The 21,368-nt window shown below is 42.1% G+C and overlaps 1 protein-coding gene across 1 annotated transcript in view; it reads right to left on the bottom strand.

Moving 5' to 3' along the window:
• LONP2 (lon peptidase 2, peroxisomal) overlaps positions 1-21,368 on the bottom strand; it is a 1,625,174-nt gene that overhangs the window by 1,391,181 nt on the left and 212,625 nt on the right. Inside the window, exon 5 of the mRNA XM_044081964.1 lies at positions 15,776-15,948. Coding sequence (XP_043937899.1) covers positions 15,776-15,948 — 173 coding nt within the window. The remainder of the gene's footprint in view (positions 1-15,775; positions 15,949-21,368) is intronic.

Below are 21,368 nucleotides of genomic sequence, written 5' to 3'. Positions count from 1 at the left end.
AACAAGTAATAGGATAATATACACATTTTATCATTTTTAGTATCTCTCTAACCATAGTAGATAGATCTCAACCATCAGTGTGGTTTTTGTTTGTGCAAATGTCATCTTCAATTTGCTGCAAAGCAGTTTTGCAGATGTCATTCTATTTTTGAGCTATTTGGATAATTATGATTTTAATGCAAACTTAATGGACAAATATGTTAGGTAGGCAACCAGTTTTTACAGCATACTGTTTCCTTCATTGTGTATGCTTCCATTTGGTACCATGGAGTGCCATAAAAACACTGGTTCAAGTTATTGATATGATTATTAACAACATAAGGCATTTATTCACACACACCACATGTACATACCTACACATACAACATAAAAAGACATGTACAAATAAAATACATATAACTATATATATGACACAAATATGTACACATGCACTTTTAAATTTATGCACACACATACAGTACATGCGCGCACACATACACACAAAATGCATGTTAACGCAAACCCGGTTAGGTTGCCAACATTCTAAATATATACCGGTAACACTGAGAACTGCGGTCAATAAATAATGACAGACAATTTTAGACTTCATATTCATCAGAAAATACAAATTAAAGCAATACCCGATATTAATCATTCCCACTGCTGCCCTTAATCTATATGGAAAACAATGACTGGCCAGCTTCAGAAAACTCTGGCTCACTCCATCTCCTTTACTCTGACTGCTGATGGCCACTACCATGGAGGAAAATCAGCAGTTAGAATGAAGCTTTCCTCAGTACCTTTTTGCCGTTTCGAGAAGAAGAATCTCTTGGAGTTCTCAGGAGCTGCGATCAGCCTAGAACGTTGTTTCTGGCAGATTAGTCTCCAGTAGGGAACCCCTCCAACTCCAGTATTATGTCCTTTTAAGAAAAATTAGCTATTTATATGGTTTTTGATTAAAAGTGGTAATTCCCCTTTAAGAAACCTAGTATTTTTTTTTCTTATTATCACAAGTTACCCGACAGGGACCACTATTTTTAGCTTAGTGTGTATATTAAGGTATTCGCGGGTTATTCTGAGAAAAAAATTCTGCACCGCTTGGATAAATTTTTGAATTTTTTAGAACAGCAAAGTTTACGGAGAAACGGGTGGAGAACTGTACAATCATGGAGCAATCATGACTGTATCTCTCTAGCTGCCAGATTTAAGGAGATATTTTTCATTTTTACTGGCAGCACACAGTAGGGGCTGCAGGCATGGGAAAGAAGGCTTTGTTTTAAGAGCTTATTCTATAGGTGCAGATCGAAGACTGCAAGGATGGCACTATAGGAATAAAGGAGTTAAATGGCACAGTGCAATTCAGCTATTTACTGGAATTACTGACTATACTGTGGTGGTGGTGCTGCGGTAGCATTGTCGCCTCACAGTAGGACGTTGTCCTGTTAGATTCTCAGCTAAAGCGTCTTCTGTTTGGAGACATGCGTTAATGGGAGTACCTTCGTTGACGGTTGTGCGTCAGGGCTGGCAACTCGTCACGTAAAAAATCTACTGCCAATCATTAGCGGACCGGAGTTCCGCTGTGGCGACCCCTAACCGGGAAAAGCCGAAAGACACAACAACAACTGGAATTACTGACTATAGGCTCAACGAGCGAAGCTGAAACAGATACAGACTATCAAAGTGACATTAAACTGGATAACAAAGAAATTCAAATTCTTCAGACCTTTAGATCCAATAATTCAACAACAAAGCCTTATCATACTGTCAGAGGTTTAAAAGCAACAGGGTGGGTGGCCAGGAAAAGTTTTCAGACACTTCGCTCTGCTGGGAAATGGTCTGGAAGTGCCATAAATCAATCAAGTCCTGAACTAGCTTGGCTCTCACTCCTCTCACAAGACAGAAACTATGGTATAAGTACAACAGTTATACAACTTAAATAGCAAAGACCACAGCAGATTTACAGGAATTACCAACTACAGGCTTAAGGAGCTAAACTAAAGCACATACAGATGGAAAAATTAACTTAAAAATGGATAACAAATAAATGGAAAGTCTTTAGACATTTAGTTCCAGGCCAGTCAAAAACAAAGCTACCTCAAAATAGCAGTAGTTTGAGATTATAATCCCTTTCCTTCAACAAGGTAAGGTGCTGAACTTTTGTGAGGAGTTTTAAATACAAAGAACTATACCTCCAGTTAAAAAGTGCTCCCTGTTGTTGTAGATGTGAGGCCTCATGCTTATGTGTGTGCTTTATGTATAGCATATTATGCTATGAAGCTAACCTGAAAAAGAGAGACGTAAACAGTTTCGGTGAAAGAGTTGAGAAGAGTCAAAAAATTGTGAAAGTGCACTGAAAAAGGAGTTAATCAAAATGAGGAGACTTCCTGTCTCCAAGCAATTTATCTACTATTGTAGCAGAATTCTTAAAACATGAAAAGTCTGATTAAACATAACTGGAGTTGTTCAGTCTGCAAATGTGCAACATGTATGCAGCAGTAGACCTAACAGTAACACTGATGCAGTTTGCAGAAGAAAAACTTTCTGAATGGAGCACATCCAAGGGGACAGAGAAGCAGAACATTCAGTAGTGGTGGAACCCACTATATTTGTAGAGTACATTCACTACTGTAGTCGTCAATTAGGAATTCCTGCCTAAAGCAGCCCTGTGCAAAGACCCAGCAACTAGAGCTTTACCTTCCACTTTTTGGCTTCAGCCGTCTCCTTAATCTGGAGGGCAGGATGTTGGTGATACAACAAGGGGTACAGCTGAAGTCACTTTCTGAACTTTTTTTACCCAGGATAGACAAGGAACTTGTCTAATATTACAGGGTATGAGTAGACCTAGGGGAATTTTTCCCCCAAGGACAAGCATTCACTCGTGAGTCCAAAAGCTGCCCCTCTGGGTTCTAGGCACAGTCGGAGAAAGCTGCAGCTGAGAAAATAAGAGGAAAGTTGAGGAGAATTAAATGTACAGGTTCCCACCCCAATCCCAAGAAATCCAAGCAGGAAGACAGGGAGAAAGGCAAGGAAGAACAGGGACTGCAATACTGAGTACATCTAGCCTCTACACTTAGGCCAAGTTCTTAAACAGAACTATACTATGATCATTGTAATATTCATCAGTTCTTGGAAGACTCAAAGCATAAAGACCTGTGGCTGGTTGGCTATGACTGGGGCATCAGGACAGATCTTGGAGAATAATCCTGCCATGGTGCTAGATACAGAACCCCAACTGTAATGACTGAAAAAGGAGACAGAAGAGCAGGTAGCTGCTTCCAAAACTGCCTACTCACCCTTCCCTACGGAATGCCATGGTGACCGCTGTGGCTCTAGAGGAATGCTCCTTTTCATGGCCTGGTCCAGGTTTCCCACAAAAGAGACCTAGTCCAGGATTACCACAAAAAAAATAAAGCACAATGGGCCCGCCAATGACAGTTTGCTGGGTCTACTTTATTTAAGCGAAAGCTTAAAACAGCGAATGCATATGCATCAAACCATATGCATCGAACTGAGAAACCATCGAAACACAATAAAAATGGAACTACACAACAAGCATGACATGTAACAGCAGTAGGCAGGGGGCAAGCCCCCCCTGCACCCCACACCTCCTGCTACTTAAATATACCAACTCAGAGATCGCACTACATTGAAGTAAATGGAAATCTCCATCTACGGAGATTTCAGTTTACAGTTTTTGACGGTTCGCACTTTCGATGCATATGGTTCGATGCATATGCATTCGCTGTTTTAAGCTTTCGCGTAAATAAAGTAGACCCCAGTTTGCTTACTTAACAGGTTTCCACTCCCTGCATGTTGTAAGGGACACAACTAGCAAACCTGATGATCTGAGTCCTGATTCCCTTAGTTTAATTACAATAAAATCTCAGCTGTTTATGTATACCCAAAAGCAAGTAAGACAGTGTCACTCTCAGCCTTATCCTGCGAGTATGGAAAAACATGGGAAGGTGGATAGCCTGACAAGGAAAATTTTGTCACCAATATGGGCATAAAAGCAGGACTAGAACACAGGATGACTCTGTCAATGTGTAACATCTTAAATGGCTCTTTACATATTAAAGCTTGCAGCACATATGTTCTTTTGGGAGGTCGTATGGTTACCAAAACCAGCATTTTCCCAAACAAGGACTTTAGTGGAGCTGAAGCAGTAAGTTCAAAGGGAACTAAGGTTAGATTCTCCATGACAAAGGTGAAGTACCATGGTGGAACAACTTCCTTTTTTGGTGGTCTAAGATGAAGCATCCCTTTAAGGGATGGCTTGACTGGCAACAGAGTACAACGAAGGCTCTAAAGCCAGGTAAATCCGAGACAGCAGAGTCATGTACAGTCAAAGTATAAGAAAGTCCTGACCTGAAAATGTCAGACAAGCAGCTGAGAACCAGAGGTACTACAGCTGAACTGAGGTCCTGGTCTGTACTAAAGCACCCAAAGGAATGTGTTCCACATTACTAGGTGTGGTTTCCTTGTGACTTGTTTTCTAGCCTCCCTCATTATGAACAGTCCACCTTCTGAAAACATGTGCCAGGAAGAGATGAGTACAAATTAATCCAGGGCATCAGTGATAACAGTACAAGTTCTGCACTGGCCAGACTTAGCAGGAGGGGAAGAGGAGGCTATTAGCAGCAGTTTTGGCCTCTCTTCCTTTATATTCAGTAACATCCATGGGAACAGAAATATCAGGCGGAAAGCATACAGAAACAGCCCTGACCAACAGAATAGAGAAAGCATCTATTTTCCGCCTCCTGATGTTGCTGTCCTTTAAGACTTCTTGAATTACCTATTCTCTGATGAAGAAAATTATCTGGTGCTGGCAGACCCTCATTCTCAGGGTCAGATCCAATAAAAATTGCAGCTGAGCATCCATTTGTGGATAAAACATTTGGGACATGGAAGAAGGGTCCAGGAGACTCTGGGGAATAGCCCTAGCAAAGCCAGACCTAGAACTGGAGAAAGAATCTAGCTTGTAGTACTTTCTAAAAGTATGTACAGAGGACCAAGATGCTGCTTCTAGAGTCCAGCCTTTCCAAAAAGCCATACATATAGTAAATATCCTGGTAGAATGTGCCTTGACCCTGCCTAGAATGGTTTTGTTGTGGTGGAAATAAACGGTAATACCCTAGACAGCCATTTGGAAATAGTCTGCCTTGAAACAGGTTGTCCCCCCTTCTTACCTTTATAAGAATGCTCTGAAAGTTTTTTATTCTGCCAAGATAGCAGCAGAGTTTCCAGGGACATCCAAGGTATGAAGTATCTTTTCTCCCTTATTTGGGGTTCAAGGACAAATGAAGGGAGATGGATAGTTTGACTTAAAAGTAAACTCTAATACCACTTTAAGTAAAAGAAGGATTAATTCTCAAGGAAACCCTGACTCTGTGAGAATGAGATAAGGTTGAACCTGCAACTCATCCTTTTCTTGCAGACATTAGAGCAACCAGTAAAACTGTCTTCCATGTCAAGAACCTCAAGTCGGTCTGATGAGCTGGTTCAAATGAAGCAAGTGTTAGCACCTCTAGCACAAAATTAAGATCCCACGGAGGAGTCACCAGTTTTCTTGGAGGTCTCTTATGCAATATTCCTTTCAAAAACATTTTGATATGGGAATGCAATGAAAGACGGGCATCCAGGGGCAGTGAACCCTGACAGAGGCATAAGACATGTCAGAAGAAAATAACTCGCACTAATGTTTTAAAAACAGAGAAACATTAACCTTGAATGAGTGCTGGTTATATGGTAAAACCTTTTCCATTTGCTAATATACGATTTTCTAGTAGCAGTCTTTCTTGTCTCCATTAGTAACTGTTGCATGTCCTCAGTAATTGAATGCTTTATTAAGACCATATCATATGGAAGTCAAAGTTTTTCGGCGTCAGGAAGTATCAAATACTCATCTTCTTGTGTGAGTAGATCCAATCTGTGAGGAAGTTTATGATAATTGCCTCGGCCAATTCCAAAAGAATGGAGAACCACTGTTGCCTGGGAGAGAAGGGAGCCATCACAATGATTTTAGGGGATTTCTTCTGAAGCTTCAGAGGTACTTTGGACATCAGTGGAACTGGTGGAAAAGTATACAGGAATCTTCCTGTCCAAGGAAAAGAAAAGGCATCCGTCTTCCAAGCCCTCTTGTATGGAGTGCTGTAGGAGAATTTTGCCAGCTGACTGTTCAGACAAGAGGCAAAAAGGACTGCATGAGGAATTCTCCAAAGAAGGATCAAATATTGGAAGACCCCAGATCTAGTATTAATTCATGAGGGTCTGCCTTTTTCCTGCTCAGCTTGTCTGTCATACAATTTTGCCCTGATGGAATGTAGGAAGCCTGTAGTGTAATACTGTACTGTAAAGCTACATCCCATGCTAACATGGCTAGTTCTGAAGAGGGGGTAAAATACGGTGGGATTATACGCAACAACCTGATGTAGCCCTTTGGAGTACAGGCTATCTTTGGAGTACAGGCTATTCAAAGAGTTGAGTGCCTTGATGAGGGCAAGCATCTCCTAAATTTTTGTGCTTGTGTCTGCCTTTGTTGTTCCAGATACCTTGTGCATTTATCCCTGTTGACACTGTTCTCCAAGGAAAGTTCAAGGCATCTTCTGTGATGGACAATCTTGGAGCACAAGGAGATTAGGAGAGATATTTAGTGTGCCCACCAAGTGATTTCTCTTTTAATAAATCTCAGAACTGGAATCTGAAAAGATAATGGGTGTTGGTGCTGGGACCAGGGATTTCAGATTTCACTGAAACTTTTTCATGTGGAGTTTGGCCAGTGGTTACCATGACAATCACAGTTGCCACTAGCCTCAGAATCCTAAGGTATTTTCTCATGGTGACTGAAGTCCAAGTGGATAACCCCTGGAATAAACCTATTTTTTTTTTTTTTGTGGGGGGGGGGGGAAGCTTTTTGTACTGAGGTATCTAGCAGGGATCTTCGGAACACAAATTTGTGTGACTGAGTCAAAGAAGGCTTTTGAATGCTCTCTTGGAATACCAGCCTGCATAACAGATGTCTCACCCAAGTTAGTGATTCCTAACACTATGAAAAAGACTCTGCAAAGACAAGCAAGTTATCTAAATATGGAAAAATCTGGTTACTCTGTATCCTGCAAAAAGCTATAACTGGAGCTAGACACTTTCAGAACACTCTTGAAGCAGTGGGTAGCCCAAATGGTACGGCAGAGAACTGATAATGTGATCCTGACACACAAAACCTTAAGAAATGTCTGAAGTAATGATGGACAGGAATGTGACTGATGACCATCTTTTAAATCTAAGGTTACAAAAGAAACACAAATAAGCTAGAAGGGCTAAACAGGTTGTGGAGTGAAAGCATTTTGAACTCGGGCATCATCACATACTGGTTTAGGGAAAAAAGGTCCAGAACTGGTCCCCAGGTATTTTCTTTCTCTGGCACCAGAAACATTCTTGAATAAAAACTTCTTCCCAAGTGAGGAGGAGGAACTGTTTCCAATACCCCCCCCCCCCCGAGAAAGCACATGCTACCGGACAGGAGGCAAAGTACAGATGTGCAGACATCATAAATGTAGATGTTCGAGTATATTCACTGTTGCAGTCATCACCTGTGGGTTATCCCTTGTGTGGTAAGCCCTCGGCCGGCCCAAATACCAGAGTCAATGTTTTTCTGTGCCAGCTGCTGTTGCTTGCCGGCCGAAATCAGGGCGTCAGTGCTATAAAGCAAGGCAGCCAACACCATTACATCAGTTTTTCTTGCCCTAACCAGTCAGAAGCCCAAGTAATATGGTAAAGAGGTCCTGGTGGCTAAAAGCCTCCTAGAGAAGCTTATTTCTCCCTAAAGAAAGAAGATATGAGGGGGAAGTGGGGAGGGAAACCAGCACTGCAACAGTGAATAAACTCGAACATTTACATTTATGGTAAGTTTACACAACTGCACTATGTTCTTCGTGTTTCACTGTTGCAGTCATCACCTGTGGGAGGATTCCCAAAGCTGAGGAGAGGGGTGGTAGGATTAGTAAGAGACCTAGGCCTGGGTCAGCAAGCCCTGCAGAACTGCAGAGGCAAATCATGCCCTAGCCTTAGAAAATAGAGGTAGGTGGTAATGCTTGGTAAAGGTATGGACAGAAGTCCAGGTGGCAGCTTCCAGGATGACCCTGGTGGGAACTCCTCTGAGGAATGCTGTGGAAGTGGAGGCTGCCCTAGTGGAATGGGTTTGAATAGATTTGGGGGGGGGGTCCCCATGTAATCTGTAGCAGAAATGGATACAGTGTAATATCCACTTGGAAATGGTCTGCTTGGAAATGGGCTTCCCCCTGCCCCTGGGGCAACACTACAAGTAGTTGGTCTGTTTTCCTGAAGGGTTTAGTATGGTCCAGATAGATCTGAGCTGTCTGTGCATATCTAGTGAGTGTAATATTCTTTCCCCCTTGTTTTGAGAATTAGGAAAGAAGGTGGGTAGATGTATGGCTTGGTTGAGAGTCACATTAGATACCACCTTGGGCATAAAAGAAGGGTTAGTCCTCAGGGAAAACACTGTCTGTTTGGCAAATGATGAAGGGCTCAATGGCCATCAGTGCCTGAAGTTCTAAAATCCTTCTAGCTGAGGTGATAGCTAGGAGAAAAACAGTCTTCTAGGAATGGTATCTTAGTACTGCTGAAGCAGCAGGTTCGAAGGGTGGTAAGGTTAGTTTTTCCAAAACATAATTCAGTTCCCAAGCTGCCGTGGGTGGCCTTCTGGGAGGTCTGATATTAGAAGCCCCTCTGAGGAATTGTTTGATCAAAGGATGGGAGAACAGGGGCTGATCTGCATCAAAATGAGCTGAAATGGCTGAGGTGTGGATTTTAATAGAAGAGAAGGAGAGGTCACTATTAAGTAGCTCCGCTAGGTAGTCCAGGATAAGAGGGATGGAAGATTGTGAGGTATTGCCCCCTCTGGACTGGCTCCAGGAGCAGAATCTTTTCCATTTTCCTGTGTAAGATTTTCTGGTGCTGGGCCTTCTGTCTAGGACCGGTTTGCTCAACTGGGGCCCCTTGTTTGCCTTTAGAGTACTAGCCATGCTGATAGTTTGAGAGTCTGCAAGTCTGGGTGCAGCATCCCCCCCCCCCCCACCAAAGTTAGGAGGTCTGAGATCCGGGAAAGCTGCCTGGGAGGCTGTAATGTCAGGCTGTGCAGTAAGGGGAACCAATGATGTCTGGACAATCTGCAGCAATGAGGATGGCCTTTGGTCTCGCCTCCCTTAGTTTGATCAGTACCTTCGGAGGAGGCAGAGGAAGTAATGCTTACACAAAGAGGATGTTCCAGGGGAAGGTCAAGGCATCCACCTTCCATGCTAGGTGATGATACTCCCTGGTAAAGAATTTTCAGCTGATGGTTGAGATGCGAAGCAAAGAGATCCACCTCCAGAGTCCCCCACTCCTGAGTGACCTGTAAAAAGATTTTTCTGTGGAGCTGCCATTTGTGGGGGTTCGGTAAGTTCATGTTTAATTGGTCTGCCAGGGTGTTGTTGATCCGTGGTAGGTACTGGGCTATTAGGTGTAGTCCCATGAACAGGCTGTCAGCCAGAGGTTCATGGCTAGCCTGCACAGAGGGTAAGATTGGGTCCCTCCCTGTTTGTTGATGTACCACATTACTGTGGTGTTCTCTGTTTTGATAAGAAGAACCCCTGGTTTGAGATGGGGTTTGAAGGATGTCAGAGCCTTTTGTACTGCCATTTCCTTTTGGTTAATGTGTAAGGAAAGGTGCTAGGCATCCCAAAGACCTTGTGTTCACCTGCCTTCTAGGTGAGCACCCCAAGCAATGTCTGAGGCATCAGTAGTAATGGTCTGCCTGACAGGGTGAAGGGTGAAGGGAAGACCCTTGTTCTTGGCACAGGCCCCTGCCCACCAGAGAAACCCGGCCCTTATACAGGGGATGAGAAGGAGAGAGGTCACTAGACGTTAAGAGTGCTGACACCAAAGGTTCTTTAGATATCACTGAAGTTTTCTCATGGGAAGCCTGGCCAGAGGAATTAGAAGGATGCAAGATGCCATGTACCCCAAGGCTTGCAGGTACTTCCTCGCAGTGAGGTGACTTCTGGAAGCCAGCTGGGAAAAGTAGAGAGGCAGGAAGCTCTGCTTTTCTGGGGATAGGAAGGCCATTTGGGATGCTGTGTCCAGCAGTGCTCCCAAGAAAATGATCTTCCTGGGGGGTGTTTGCTTTGATTTCTTCTAATTGATGGTGAACCCTAAGGAAGTTAGGAGAGTTTTGACAAAGAGGAGGTTCTGGAGCAGCTTTTCTTTGCACTCTGCTTGAATAAGCAGTCGTCCAGATAAGGGTAAAGCTATATGTTTCTCTGTCTGAAAAATGCTATTTCCGGGGCTAAGCATTTGGTGAATACCCTGGGAGCAGTAGGTAAGCCAAAGGGTAGTGCAGAGAACTGAAAGTGTTGTGAGCCTGCTCTGAAGCACAGGAATTTCCTGCAGAATTCCCTTATGGGGATGTAGAGGTAGGCATCCTTTAGGTCTAGGGTAACTAACCAGGCATGTTATATCAGCATAGGCAGCAGCTGCTGCAAAATTAGCATTTTGAATTTGGAGACCACCGGGGAGGTGTTCAGAATGGATACAGTTAGGATGGGATGCCAAGAGCCATCTTTTCTGGGAACAAGGAACAGTCTGGAATAAAAGCCTTTGCCTGTTTGATCTGGGGGAACAGGTTCTACTGCCCCCTGGGATATGAGAGTTTGGACTTGTTTCAATGCCTCTGCCCAATGGTTTGGAGGCACATCTGGGTACCCTCTTGGAATTGGGAGTTTGCTGAAAGAGAATTTGTATCCCTGAAAATGATCTTTAAGACCCACTGGTCCTTTGTTACTGAAAGCCAATTTTCTTTGCAGAGGGACAGCCTTCCTCCTAGCTTTTGGTGAGTGAAAGAAGGGCAGAAGGGAGAGAGGGAGTCAGAGTTTTTCCCATAGAAAGATGGCTTAGAACTCCCTGCATTTGGGGCAGAGGTGGTCCACTCTTTGGTTCTCTGTTGTCCCTGGGATAGGGGCCTGGATGGTCTGTCCCTGTCGGGCTTTTTTTGCCCCTGTCTGCTAGGTGTAGGAAAGGACCAGTGCTTAGAGGGAAAATTCCTGCTGAACCTAGGAGATTGAACCTGAAAGAAATCTTTTACTGTTTGCACAGAATTTGCTTTGTCTTCCATCTTTTTTTAAGCACCTCTTCTGCTTTTACTCCAAACAAGCAGTTCTTATCCAAGGGTGTATCGATTAATTTAGACTTGACATGATCAGGGAGAGGTTGTTCCTTCAACCATGCATGTCTCCTAATGACAGATCCTGACACTGCTGCCCTACTTGAGGTTTCTAGGGTGTCATATCCACAGTGTAATGAGTGTTTGGCCACTTGACAAGTAGAGTGCAGTAAATCTGCTAACTCTTTAGAATTGGCACAGTCAGGAAAGGTTGAAATCTTTTGCTTTAATAGTTCCAAAATGTGTTGTTGATATTTTAACATATGGAACTGACAGCTGAGTGCTCTGATAGCTAAGGTTGCAGAGGTGTATACTTTTTTACCCCATCCGTCCAGAGCTCTGGAATCCTTGTCAGAAGGAATAGGGTTCTTTGCAGAACTAGCCTTAGCTCCTTTAGGTCCCTGTGTAATGACCTCCGGGTCTGCAGCAGGATTTCTGTATAGGTATTTGTGAGAATCCGGTACTCTGTAATACCGGTCAGGTTTACTGGGAGCAGGTGGGAGGGCGTCAGGGGCTAGGCTAGATTCATAGAAAACATCATCCACCACTTCTAAGATGAGGGGATGGCCAGGGGTCTGTGTTGGGGCAGATCTATAAATTCTCTTAGTCTTTTCTTAGACTGGGGTAAGTCCTGAGATTCTCATTGAAAATATTCCCTGAAGTTGTGAATGGTTTCCCCAAAGGAAAGGTCTTCTGGTGGGGAGGCAGAAGGGATAGATTCTTCTGCATCTGAATTCTCATAAGCAGTCGGAGGTTGTTGTTCCTCTTCAAAATCTGAATAATCAGATTCCTCAGAATTCTGTTCTGTCATTATTTCAGGAGAAGGATGTTTAGTTGTGGCCTGACTACCCCTGATAAGGGAGATAAGATCCTCCACCATTTTAAGTATTTGGGCTTGGGGTGGTGGAGTAGGAGTAAGATGGTGGCTAGGGGTAGATTTTCTAGGAGTGGCCTGACTTCTAGGCCCAAGAGTATCCATCGGTCTGAGAGAAATGGTAGTTGGATGAGAAGACGTCAGTTTTTGTCTAGAATCGGTACTGTGAAAGGCTTCCTTGGAAGCCAATGCCTGCGTCGCAGCTCCAGACCAAACCGAGGCAGAGACAACCAATGGCTCAGAAGACGAAGAAGATTTCTGCGGCAAACCAGACTCCGAAAGGGTCTCGGTAGAGCCCTGCGTACATATCGTATTGGGCATCAGGGGCTACAAAAGCGTCTCAATGAATTCCGGAGAACTGACAACCTGCTTAGTGGTAATGCCATCGGAAGGCTTAGCCTTGTGTGGTCTGTCTATCTTTATCTCTATGTTTTTTTCTGTATGTCTACAGATTGTTGGCTGATGGACACCATTAAGGAATGCGAAAACGGAAGGCAAAAATACCTGTCTACAATAAAAGCTCTACGACGAATGGTCGTTGCGTTAAAGAGGGCACAGAACCGGCAATGGAGGAATCGTAGTCTGGGCCGAAACAAGTGACATAGTATGAATGGAAGTCTCGTTGTGGGATCTGCTTTCCACAGACGAGACAATTGCTAACTTTTTCAGACATCGGTTAGTGCAAGAAAAAATGATCCCCAACGGGGTATCTAGTTTAAGACGTTTTCAGCTGTAATTCGAACTCTGGTAGCGACCGACCGGAACACTTGTGAACTGTTTCTGCTACAGGCTCCATGGTAAGAAAGCCTGATGTAATGGCATCTGCTGCCTTGCTTTATAACACTGATGCCCTGATGTCAGACAGCAAGTGACAGCAGCCAGTGCAGAAAAACATCGACTCTGGTATTCGGGACGGCCGAGGGCTACCACAGCAGGGATAACCCACAGGTAATGACTGCAACAGTGAAACATGAAGAACATCAGCTGGGTTTCATCTGAAGGATGTGGAATAATTCTCTGGAACGGAGGGATTTCGTCCCATTGCCATCTGTATCCCTGCTGAATCAGTCTCAGAACCCATTTGTCTGAAACAATCTGTTGCTAAATAGAGAAATAAAGGTTCAGACTTTCTAAAAGCGATAAATGACTGGTTCTGGGAGGTTCATGCTTTCTTTTTGGAACCTCGCTGACATTGTTTTTTTAAACATGTGCTTATCAGCATTATGCAAAGTACAAAGCATTAGTCCAGATAAAACTCTCGTTAGCTAGCAGATACAGGAGATTCTCTCAATACCCCTCTTTGTGGGAGGAATAAAGATGCCTTGTTAAAGTTTCAAGTGGATTATTCAGTTAAATAGGTAGACAGACAAGAACACTCATCCACAGAACATCCAAATAATACTAAAAAGAGAGTGGTCCGAACCTTTAACAACATATGCACCATATGATGTAGTCTGCAAAGGCAGAACATTTGCCGTAATTCTTAACATGCTCTGAAGTGCATGGGCTGCAAAGGGTCTCTTGTGTAATCTTGTTATAAGAATAATGACTGCAAGGAAGGTGAAGTCATAGTAGACATGTCCCTCTAAGATGGTCCCAGCACTGACCACTGCCTGCATAATTAATTTAGAGGACCAGCCAAACCAAAACAAGCCAGGAAACTTTATGCTTAGACTTCTGGTCAATTTCCATGGACCCATCTGCTTCTTATCAAGAAATAAGAAAGCCAGACACATAGCTGGTTTAGGACAGCAAATGCAAAGAGCCTTTCTACAAGCAAATCATGCTGTTCATTCAAAAGCTTAAAGCAGTTTAAGAGATCAGCTGTGAGTAGAAAATAAGGAAATCACCATTAATGAAAACCAATAATTAAAAATTGCTCACTGAAAAATCCATTCAGTGCTGCGTCTGTTTTCCCCCAAACTAACACTTAAAAATTATTCTTAATTTCATAACACAAACTACTTGCACTTTAAATTTACAGCTTCGTGACAGCAGCAAATGATTAGCATTCTAAAGGACAAAGAAGGCACCTGAAAACTTCATACAAGTGAAGAAGTACTACATACATACATACAAATATTTCAAGGCATGGACAATAATGCCCTTCTAGCCTGACAATATACCGAAACAGTAATCACCATAACTACTGTCAAAGTTGATCTTAAAATATTTAAACTAGTGTTTATTTTTATATAATTTGGTAGTCTATTTCAGGCTTTAGTTACACTCTCAGAAGACTAATTAGTACATCTCTCATTCCTAAATAATCTCAGACACAGGTTGTCCAGTGATTCCCTACTACTCTTTGAAAACATCAACAATTCCCAGAGGTCACTGTCTCATACAGATATTTAAAAGATGACTTTATTTGGGTATATAGGGCATTTAGCGACAATGTACACATTCAGATATTTTAATCTTTCGTAATAACAAACTTTCACATCTATGGGTGCCCTTAGTATACTGTTCTCTTTCTGATGTACTCATGTTAGTTTTCTTGTAAAGTTTCCATATAATTATTCCATGTAGTAGTTTGGGTATAGTGTAAGTTACAATTACTTAATCATTTCTGATTCTATAGACTTCGTAAACCTTTTTTATATAGCCAACAGTTTTAGAACTATGATTAACAAATTGGTAGATATCAGAAAAAGCTTAATGCTGGATCTACCCATATAACCAGGTTCTGAAATTAATTCACAGTTTCAATCACTATGTTCAACCTTCAAGCTACATCTCCCAAACCTCATTTGCTTAGTTTTTGATGTTTTTGAAGCGCATTTTTCTCCTCTGCCCAAACTGTCAGTTTAGTCAATTTCTTTTGCAGACACTCCCTATCTGTAACAGAAATCACTCCTGGAAATTATGCCAGTTCATTGCAGGACACACAGTCTGCATACAGATAGGATTAATTTAAAAATGAACAATTCAACCTATCCATATATTTTTGAAATTTAAGAAGAAACTGGAGTCGCTGGCAAAAATCTCACAAGATGAAGCTAGGACATGCAAAACTCTATGCAAATGGCATCCTAGTTGGGAAATAAACTAGATAACTAAACTCTGAACTAACAAGGCTAACTGCTGCATAACAATTGAAAAATACCAAAAGCAAATACATCATGAATGTAAAGGTGATGTGAAATCCTTGCATCATATAGAACGTTTTCCTATCCCCCAAGTACACAGCACCTGCCTAATACTGCATAATGATTTTATGACTAGCACTGCTGCCTACCAAAAGGCACATGGTCAATCCAAACAAAAAAAGAACAAAATGTAGCTCCAATTTAAATGAATTTTTGATCATTTTTTTAAACAAAAAAAATGCATTGCCAAACTAACAGTCTAAACATCACAATTCTGGAGTTATTTTTATTTATTCTTTGTTGACCAGGTCAGTCCCAATATGCTGGTGATCTCTTTTTCAGGGGAGACCTGAGGTGCTGATAATACTAACAAGGGAAATTTAGACAGGGCATCAGTGAACTTCCCCTACTCATTCTGATAGGGGTCATCGGTATCTTTTACATCCATCTGAGCTACTACCAACATCTCATCAGTACGACACATCCAGGAGTGCAGCACCCCTCCTCAATCGACCTGCCTGGTGTGAGAACAGAATCCATAGTCTTCTGCACCAAAAGAATGTGATATGTGTTGCCTCCACTAACTCTTACAAACACTGGTCATCATTTACCAACCTTTTGATTTCCTTCATACAGATTTTCAGTGCTTGCTCGGGAAGATTGGCAGCCTTTAGCTTCTTTTCTAGTACTGTGATGTCATCCATCTCTTCATCATCTTCATCTTCTTGCTCAGTTTCCAGAGCAAAATGTTTTCCACCAATTCTTCTAATGGGACGAACAGCTACAACCTAAGAGAAACAAATGTACACTGAGGTAACCAGTACTATTTGCACATTCTAAGTTATGACAGTAGACAGTACTATGCTCTATAAATAAAATGAAAAAGTTTTATCCAAGTTAACAACTGGAGAGTAAGAAAAGTGTTCAAAATGATGACTCCATTCTTAGTCACAATCATCTTAAATGATGAAGGTATGAAATACAGGCAGAAATCTAATTTATTTATTTTATTTATTTATTTATTTACATTTATTGACCGGGAGTGTCCGAGTGAACGTAGGTCCATTTTCAGCGGAGGCCCGGGGATAAAAGCTCCACAGTTAAAATATACAGACAGTAGTGACACTGGATTTACATAGCAATTAACAATTTGATCAACATAGCAATTACAAACATAGTTACAGATTAAGAACATAGTACATCAGTAGACAACTAGAATCTTTATCATCTGTGAAGTACATAACAGACATTAACAATTGTTACAATAAGAAGTTCCTGCTGTATAAGTAGTTAGGCTTATGAGCATTCGAGCTTGCTATAATCAAGGTAGTTAGTGGGGCGGAAAGAAAGGTAGTGGGTGGATGAAAACAGAAATCTACTGATAATGTCCTGCACGTAAGCGCTGCAAACAAGAGTTCTGCATTCAGGTGAAAAAAACAGTTCCCATTACAGATCTCCATCTAGTTCTAATCAGTGATTTTTTTTCTTACACTGTGATCTTCCTTAATGCATATCAATAGTTACATAGCCATTGGTTGTAAAATGATTTTTTTCTTTTAACCTCTTTCCATTACTTTCCAAATGGAAACTAAAAGGTCATCCTACAAGGGGGATCTAAACAGGACGCATATGCAAACTTAAAAGAGGAAAACAAAAGTAGGGTAACTGTAAGGATATCAACCATGGGGACAGGTATGGGTGTGCAGACAAACCCATGTTCGTCAAAATCATGCTTTACAGTAGGTACCCTTAGGTAGCGTGATTAGCAACTTAACATCACACTTTATGCCTTTTAAATACAGGCAGACAAAGATAACATTTCCAGTTATTCTGTACAAGTGTATGCATATGTACAAGTATAGTAGCTCCTAAACAGGTCTCAATTCCACAAGTTTTACATCTGACAAGATGGGTTGGGCAACACTGAAGATGCACATATTGCTGTGGTATTTTAATTTGCAGAACATTCTTATAGGCTGTATTTAATCTGCCTTTTTTTCACCCTTATTTTAGCAAATCTGCCCTCCTGACATACCACCACATCTAGCGGTTTCTTTTTTTGTATGACCTATGTCCATACAAATAGCACAGATTTTAAATGCAACATTTCCTGAGTCATGGGAAACAGCTGGGGCAACCTGTTTGGTTAACGGATAAAGTAATTAACTTTTTTGAATTATTTATTTGCATTTGCTTACCAGGGAAGTCTGACTGAGTATTGAACCCCTTTTCAGCAGAGGCACAGGAAGAAGAGTTCTCGTACATTACAGACACACGTCAAGGATGTTTACATATTAGATAATGGGCCTACAAGAAGTCAGAAGGGAAACTGAGGACGTACAGAAAATGGAAACTATCAACAAGGCAATAAAAATGTTAAGGATGGCAAAGGTCAATTTTTTTTTCTGCTACTTTTTTTTGATTGCCTACCAACACTACTATTCCTGAGTTTTTGCTGCCTCAGTACCTTCTCTAAGTGTTCCCAATTTCCTGCAGGTCCCAAAGCCTGGACATCCTCCCAGCTACACTGGCACCAGAAGGTAGAGGCTTCCACTCCATGACTGGCTATAACAGCTGCACCACCAGGTCCTGCATGGTGGTATGGGGAAGATGAAGAGCTATCATACTGTGGCTCCATGCTGTTTTTTTTTTTTTTGCTAGGTCCTAACCCCTCTCAGCATGTGTTAGGCTAGGCAGGCAAATAATTTTGGCCTGACAGCATGACCATACCAGACCCTTACAGCAGCACTCCTCCTCAGCCCTCCCACTTACCCCAGCCTCGTGACCTTGTTGGTCTGAGCTCTTGCCTTCACTACAGCTCAGTGAACTCCAATCAGTATGTTTCCTCCTCCCAGGATTGGTACCCTTATACTCCGTCCACACTGTCGAGCGCCTAAGCCACTAACTCAACTCCAATCACATGAGCTGTAGTCAGGACTTTATTTCTCTATGTTACTGGAGCAGGCCAGAAAAGGCTAAAACTGAAAGTGAGCTAGCAGAAAGGCGGTAAAGAGGAAGTAACACATTTTTTAGTATATATAGCAGAAAGAACATAACTATCTAGGCTGACAGGCAAATCACAGAAAACTAGACAAAAGCAGCAGTACTAAATAAAAACTTAATTCAGTTTTCACAAAGGAAAGCAAGCGGAGAATGCAATGTTGGGATAATGTTATAGCAGAACAGGGAGAACAGTGGATGAACACTAGGGAGAATGTTTAGGGGGAAGTGGCTGCTCTTAGGGAGAGTAAAGCCTGAGAACCAGACAGGACACTCTCAGTCATCAGAAATCTGGACAGTGTGATGACTAGTGCAGAAGTGCCACAGGAAATGAAAATGGCAACTGCTCTAGCCCTGAACAAGGAAGAAACAACATAGGGAAATAAAGGCCTGTCAGTTTAAGAAATGTAGTTGGGAAAGTCACAGACAGAATACTGAGGGGGAGGCTGGCAGCATTTTGAGAAGACCACATTCTTTAGGACAGCAACTAACATGTTTTTTTCCCAGAAGGATCCATCAGTTAAACCTCATCTAGTGTTATGGATGAACTACATTTGAAACTGTGAAGGGACTACTGGCAGATGTAATCAATGTAAACTGTAGCAAAACCTTTGACTCTTTCCCATACAGGACACTGATGAGGAAAACTGGGGGGTTTGGAGGTACCAAAACTAAGAAAGTAGACAGCTGCATGGCTGAACAACAATACTCAGAGGGCTGGGAGTTCTGGTCAAAGGGACAATGTCAGCAATTGGGTAAGTAACTAGAAACGTACCACTGGGGGCTGTCCCAGGTCTAGTACTCTTCAATATGTTTAACTAAAGGCTTGTTGTGAAAGGAACAATGTTAGGAATAAGGTAAGTGATTATGGAGTACCACTGGGGTCTGTCCCAGTTTCACTACTCTTCAGTATGCCTGACTTGAATATATTTGAAAGAATACAGAACAGTGTTAACCCTTTTGCTAATGATTGGTCCAGAAGTGGGGATGGGGGAAACAATCTAGCAAAGGATTTCGAAAGGCTGAACAGTGGACGAAAGCTGCCAGTTGAGGTTCAAAGCAAACAAAAAGTCCATCAGTAAGGCCACAGCAAGCCATCATTGAAGCATCAGCTAAGAGGTGTACAACTGGTGGCAAAAGAGCAGGAAAAGGACCCAAGAGCATTAATAATATGTGGACTGGACTAGTGACAGCACAGTGAGAGGGCAGCTGCAGCAGTAAAGAGTGCTGGAGTGTATCCTTACAGACATGCATTGCAGAAACAGAGAGGCACAGCTTTCATCCAAACAGGACCACAATCACACTGCACTTTCAATGCTGTGTGGCATTTTGGAAGCCACATAATGAAAAGGACATCAACTGGCCGGAAAGAATAAAAAAAAAAAAAAAAGAAAAAAAACACTACTATAAACATCAGCGGAAAGTTGTGGAAAGAAGATAAACAAAGGTTATTGCAGCTAGAGCTCTTCTCATCTGAAACCAGAAGAACTGCTAGAATGGGTGATGGGCAGAAAACTCATAGAAGCATTCAAGAGGCAAGTGACAGATAGGGATGCCACCTTTTCAAATGCCCAAAGTGGGACATTTCTTGTAGAAAATGAAAATTTTTAGGACAAAACATACCCACGGCCAGTAAAATTCAGAACTTCACTTTTTTACCCAAATAAAAGCTCGATCTTCTAGTATTTGAATTGCTTATGCTATTTCATAAAACATTTAGGTGTTTCAGATACAAAACTGTTTACTAAAGAAATACTTTTTATCCTAAGATCTGAAAACTAATGCCATTTTTCATTTTTGTTTCACAGGACACAACTGCCCAAAGAGGGACTGCCCCTTGCAAAGAAGGACAGGTGGTAATCCTAGATTTAGAGGAATAGAATGTTAAATACACTTAAAAGAGTAGGGCATATTGTTTCCTTCTAACAAAAAGCAAACCTTGTTGTTGTTGTCTTTTGGCTTTTCCTGGTTAGGGGTCACCACAGCGGAACTCCGGTCCGCTAATGATTGGCAGTAAACTTTCACGGTGCCGAGTTGCCAGCTCAACGCCCAACCTTGAAAGGCACGCCCATTCACGCATGTCTTCCAGAACGCCACTCGACCCACAGGGAGGACATGCAGACTCCACACAGAAGGCACTCCCCCACACACTAGCTGAGAATCGAACGGGAGAACCTCTTGCTAACGTTACTGCTGCACCACCGCGGCCATAATGGAGTCACAACTAGGAAGGATGTGGCACACACACACACATATATACATATATATATATATATATATATATATATATATATATATATATATATATATATGTGTATATACACACACACACAAATATACACAAATACAGACACACATACATGTGTGTGTGTGTGCATATATATATATATATATATATATATATATATATATATATATATATATATATATATATTTATGTACACACACACACACACACACACACACACACACACACACACACGTATATATAGACACCCCCTAAATGGCTCATCTCAATACCAAAAGAATGCCAAATTCCGGTAATCATGGCCAAACAGGTAGAAACCGCACTCTCCAAAGCTAAGAATACAGCATTCATGGGATCAGATGACATCCCGGGCTGTGTATTATATGAACTACAAAATGAACTGGCACCTCACCAAAGTGTCATGTTTACTCATAGCCTCACCTCAGGCTTCATGCCCACTGAGTGGCGCACAGATACAGTTATCCCACTCCACAAGGAAGGATACATCTTGGATCCTCGGAACTACCTTTCCATCAGTATGACGAGCCTGATCTGCAAGGGCATGGAACGCATTATCATGGAACTTATAAACAAAGACATTGGCAACCTTCAAACACTGGACCCCACCCAGTTTGGGTTCATGAACCTGAATGACTTCTTTGAATCAGTCTCCAGAGCTGTGGACGAGGGTAAGGCGGTCCACACAGCCTATCTGGACCTCACCATGGCCTTCAACACCATCCCCCACTCTGGAATCATAGATAAACATTCTAAGCTGGGCATAACTCCCTACGTCACTCGATGGGTTGCCAACTGGCTTACTGACAGAACCCAGACTGTAAAAGTAGCAGAATCCAAATCCAGTTCCAGACAAGTGACAAACGGAGTTCCTCAGGGTTCAGTCCTGGGACCGCTCTGGTTTGGCGTCTACTCCTCTGAAGTACAGGTCAACACTAAAGG

This window comes from Protopterus annectens, chromosome 8.part1 (genome assembly GCF_019279795.1).
Source record: "Protopterus annectens isolate FY-2018-M chromosome 8.part1, PAN1.0, whole genome shotgun sequence".
Classification (NCBI taxonomy): Eukaryota; Metazoa; Chordata; order Ceratodontiformes; family Protopteridae; genus Protopterus; species Protopterus annectens.
This window is presented reverse-complemented; position numbering and strand designations above follow the sequence as displayed.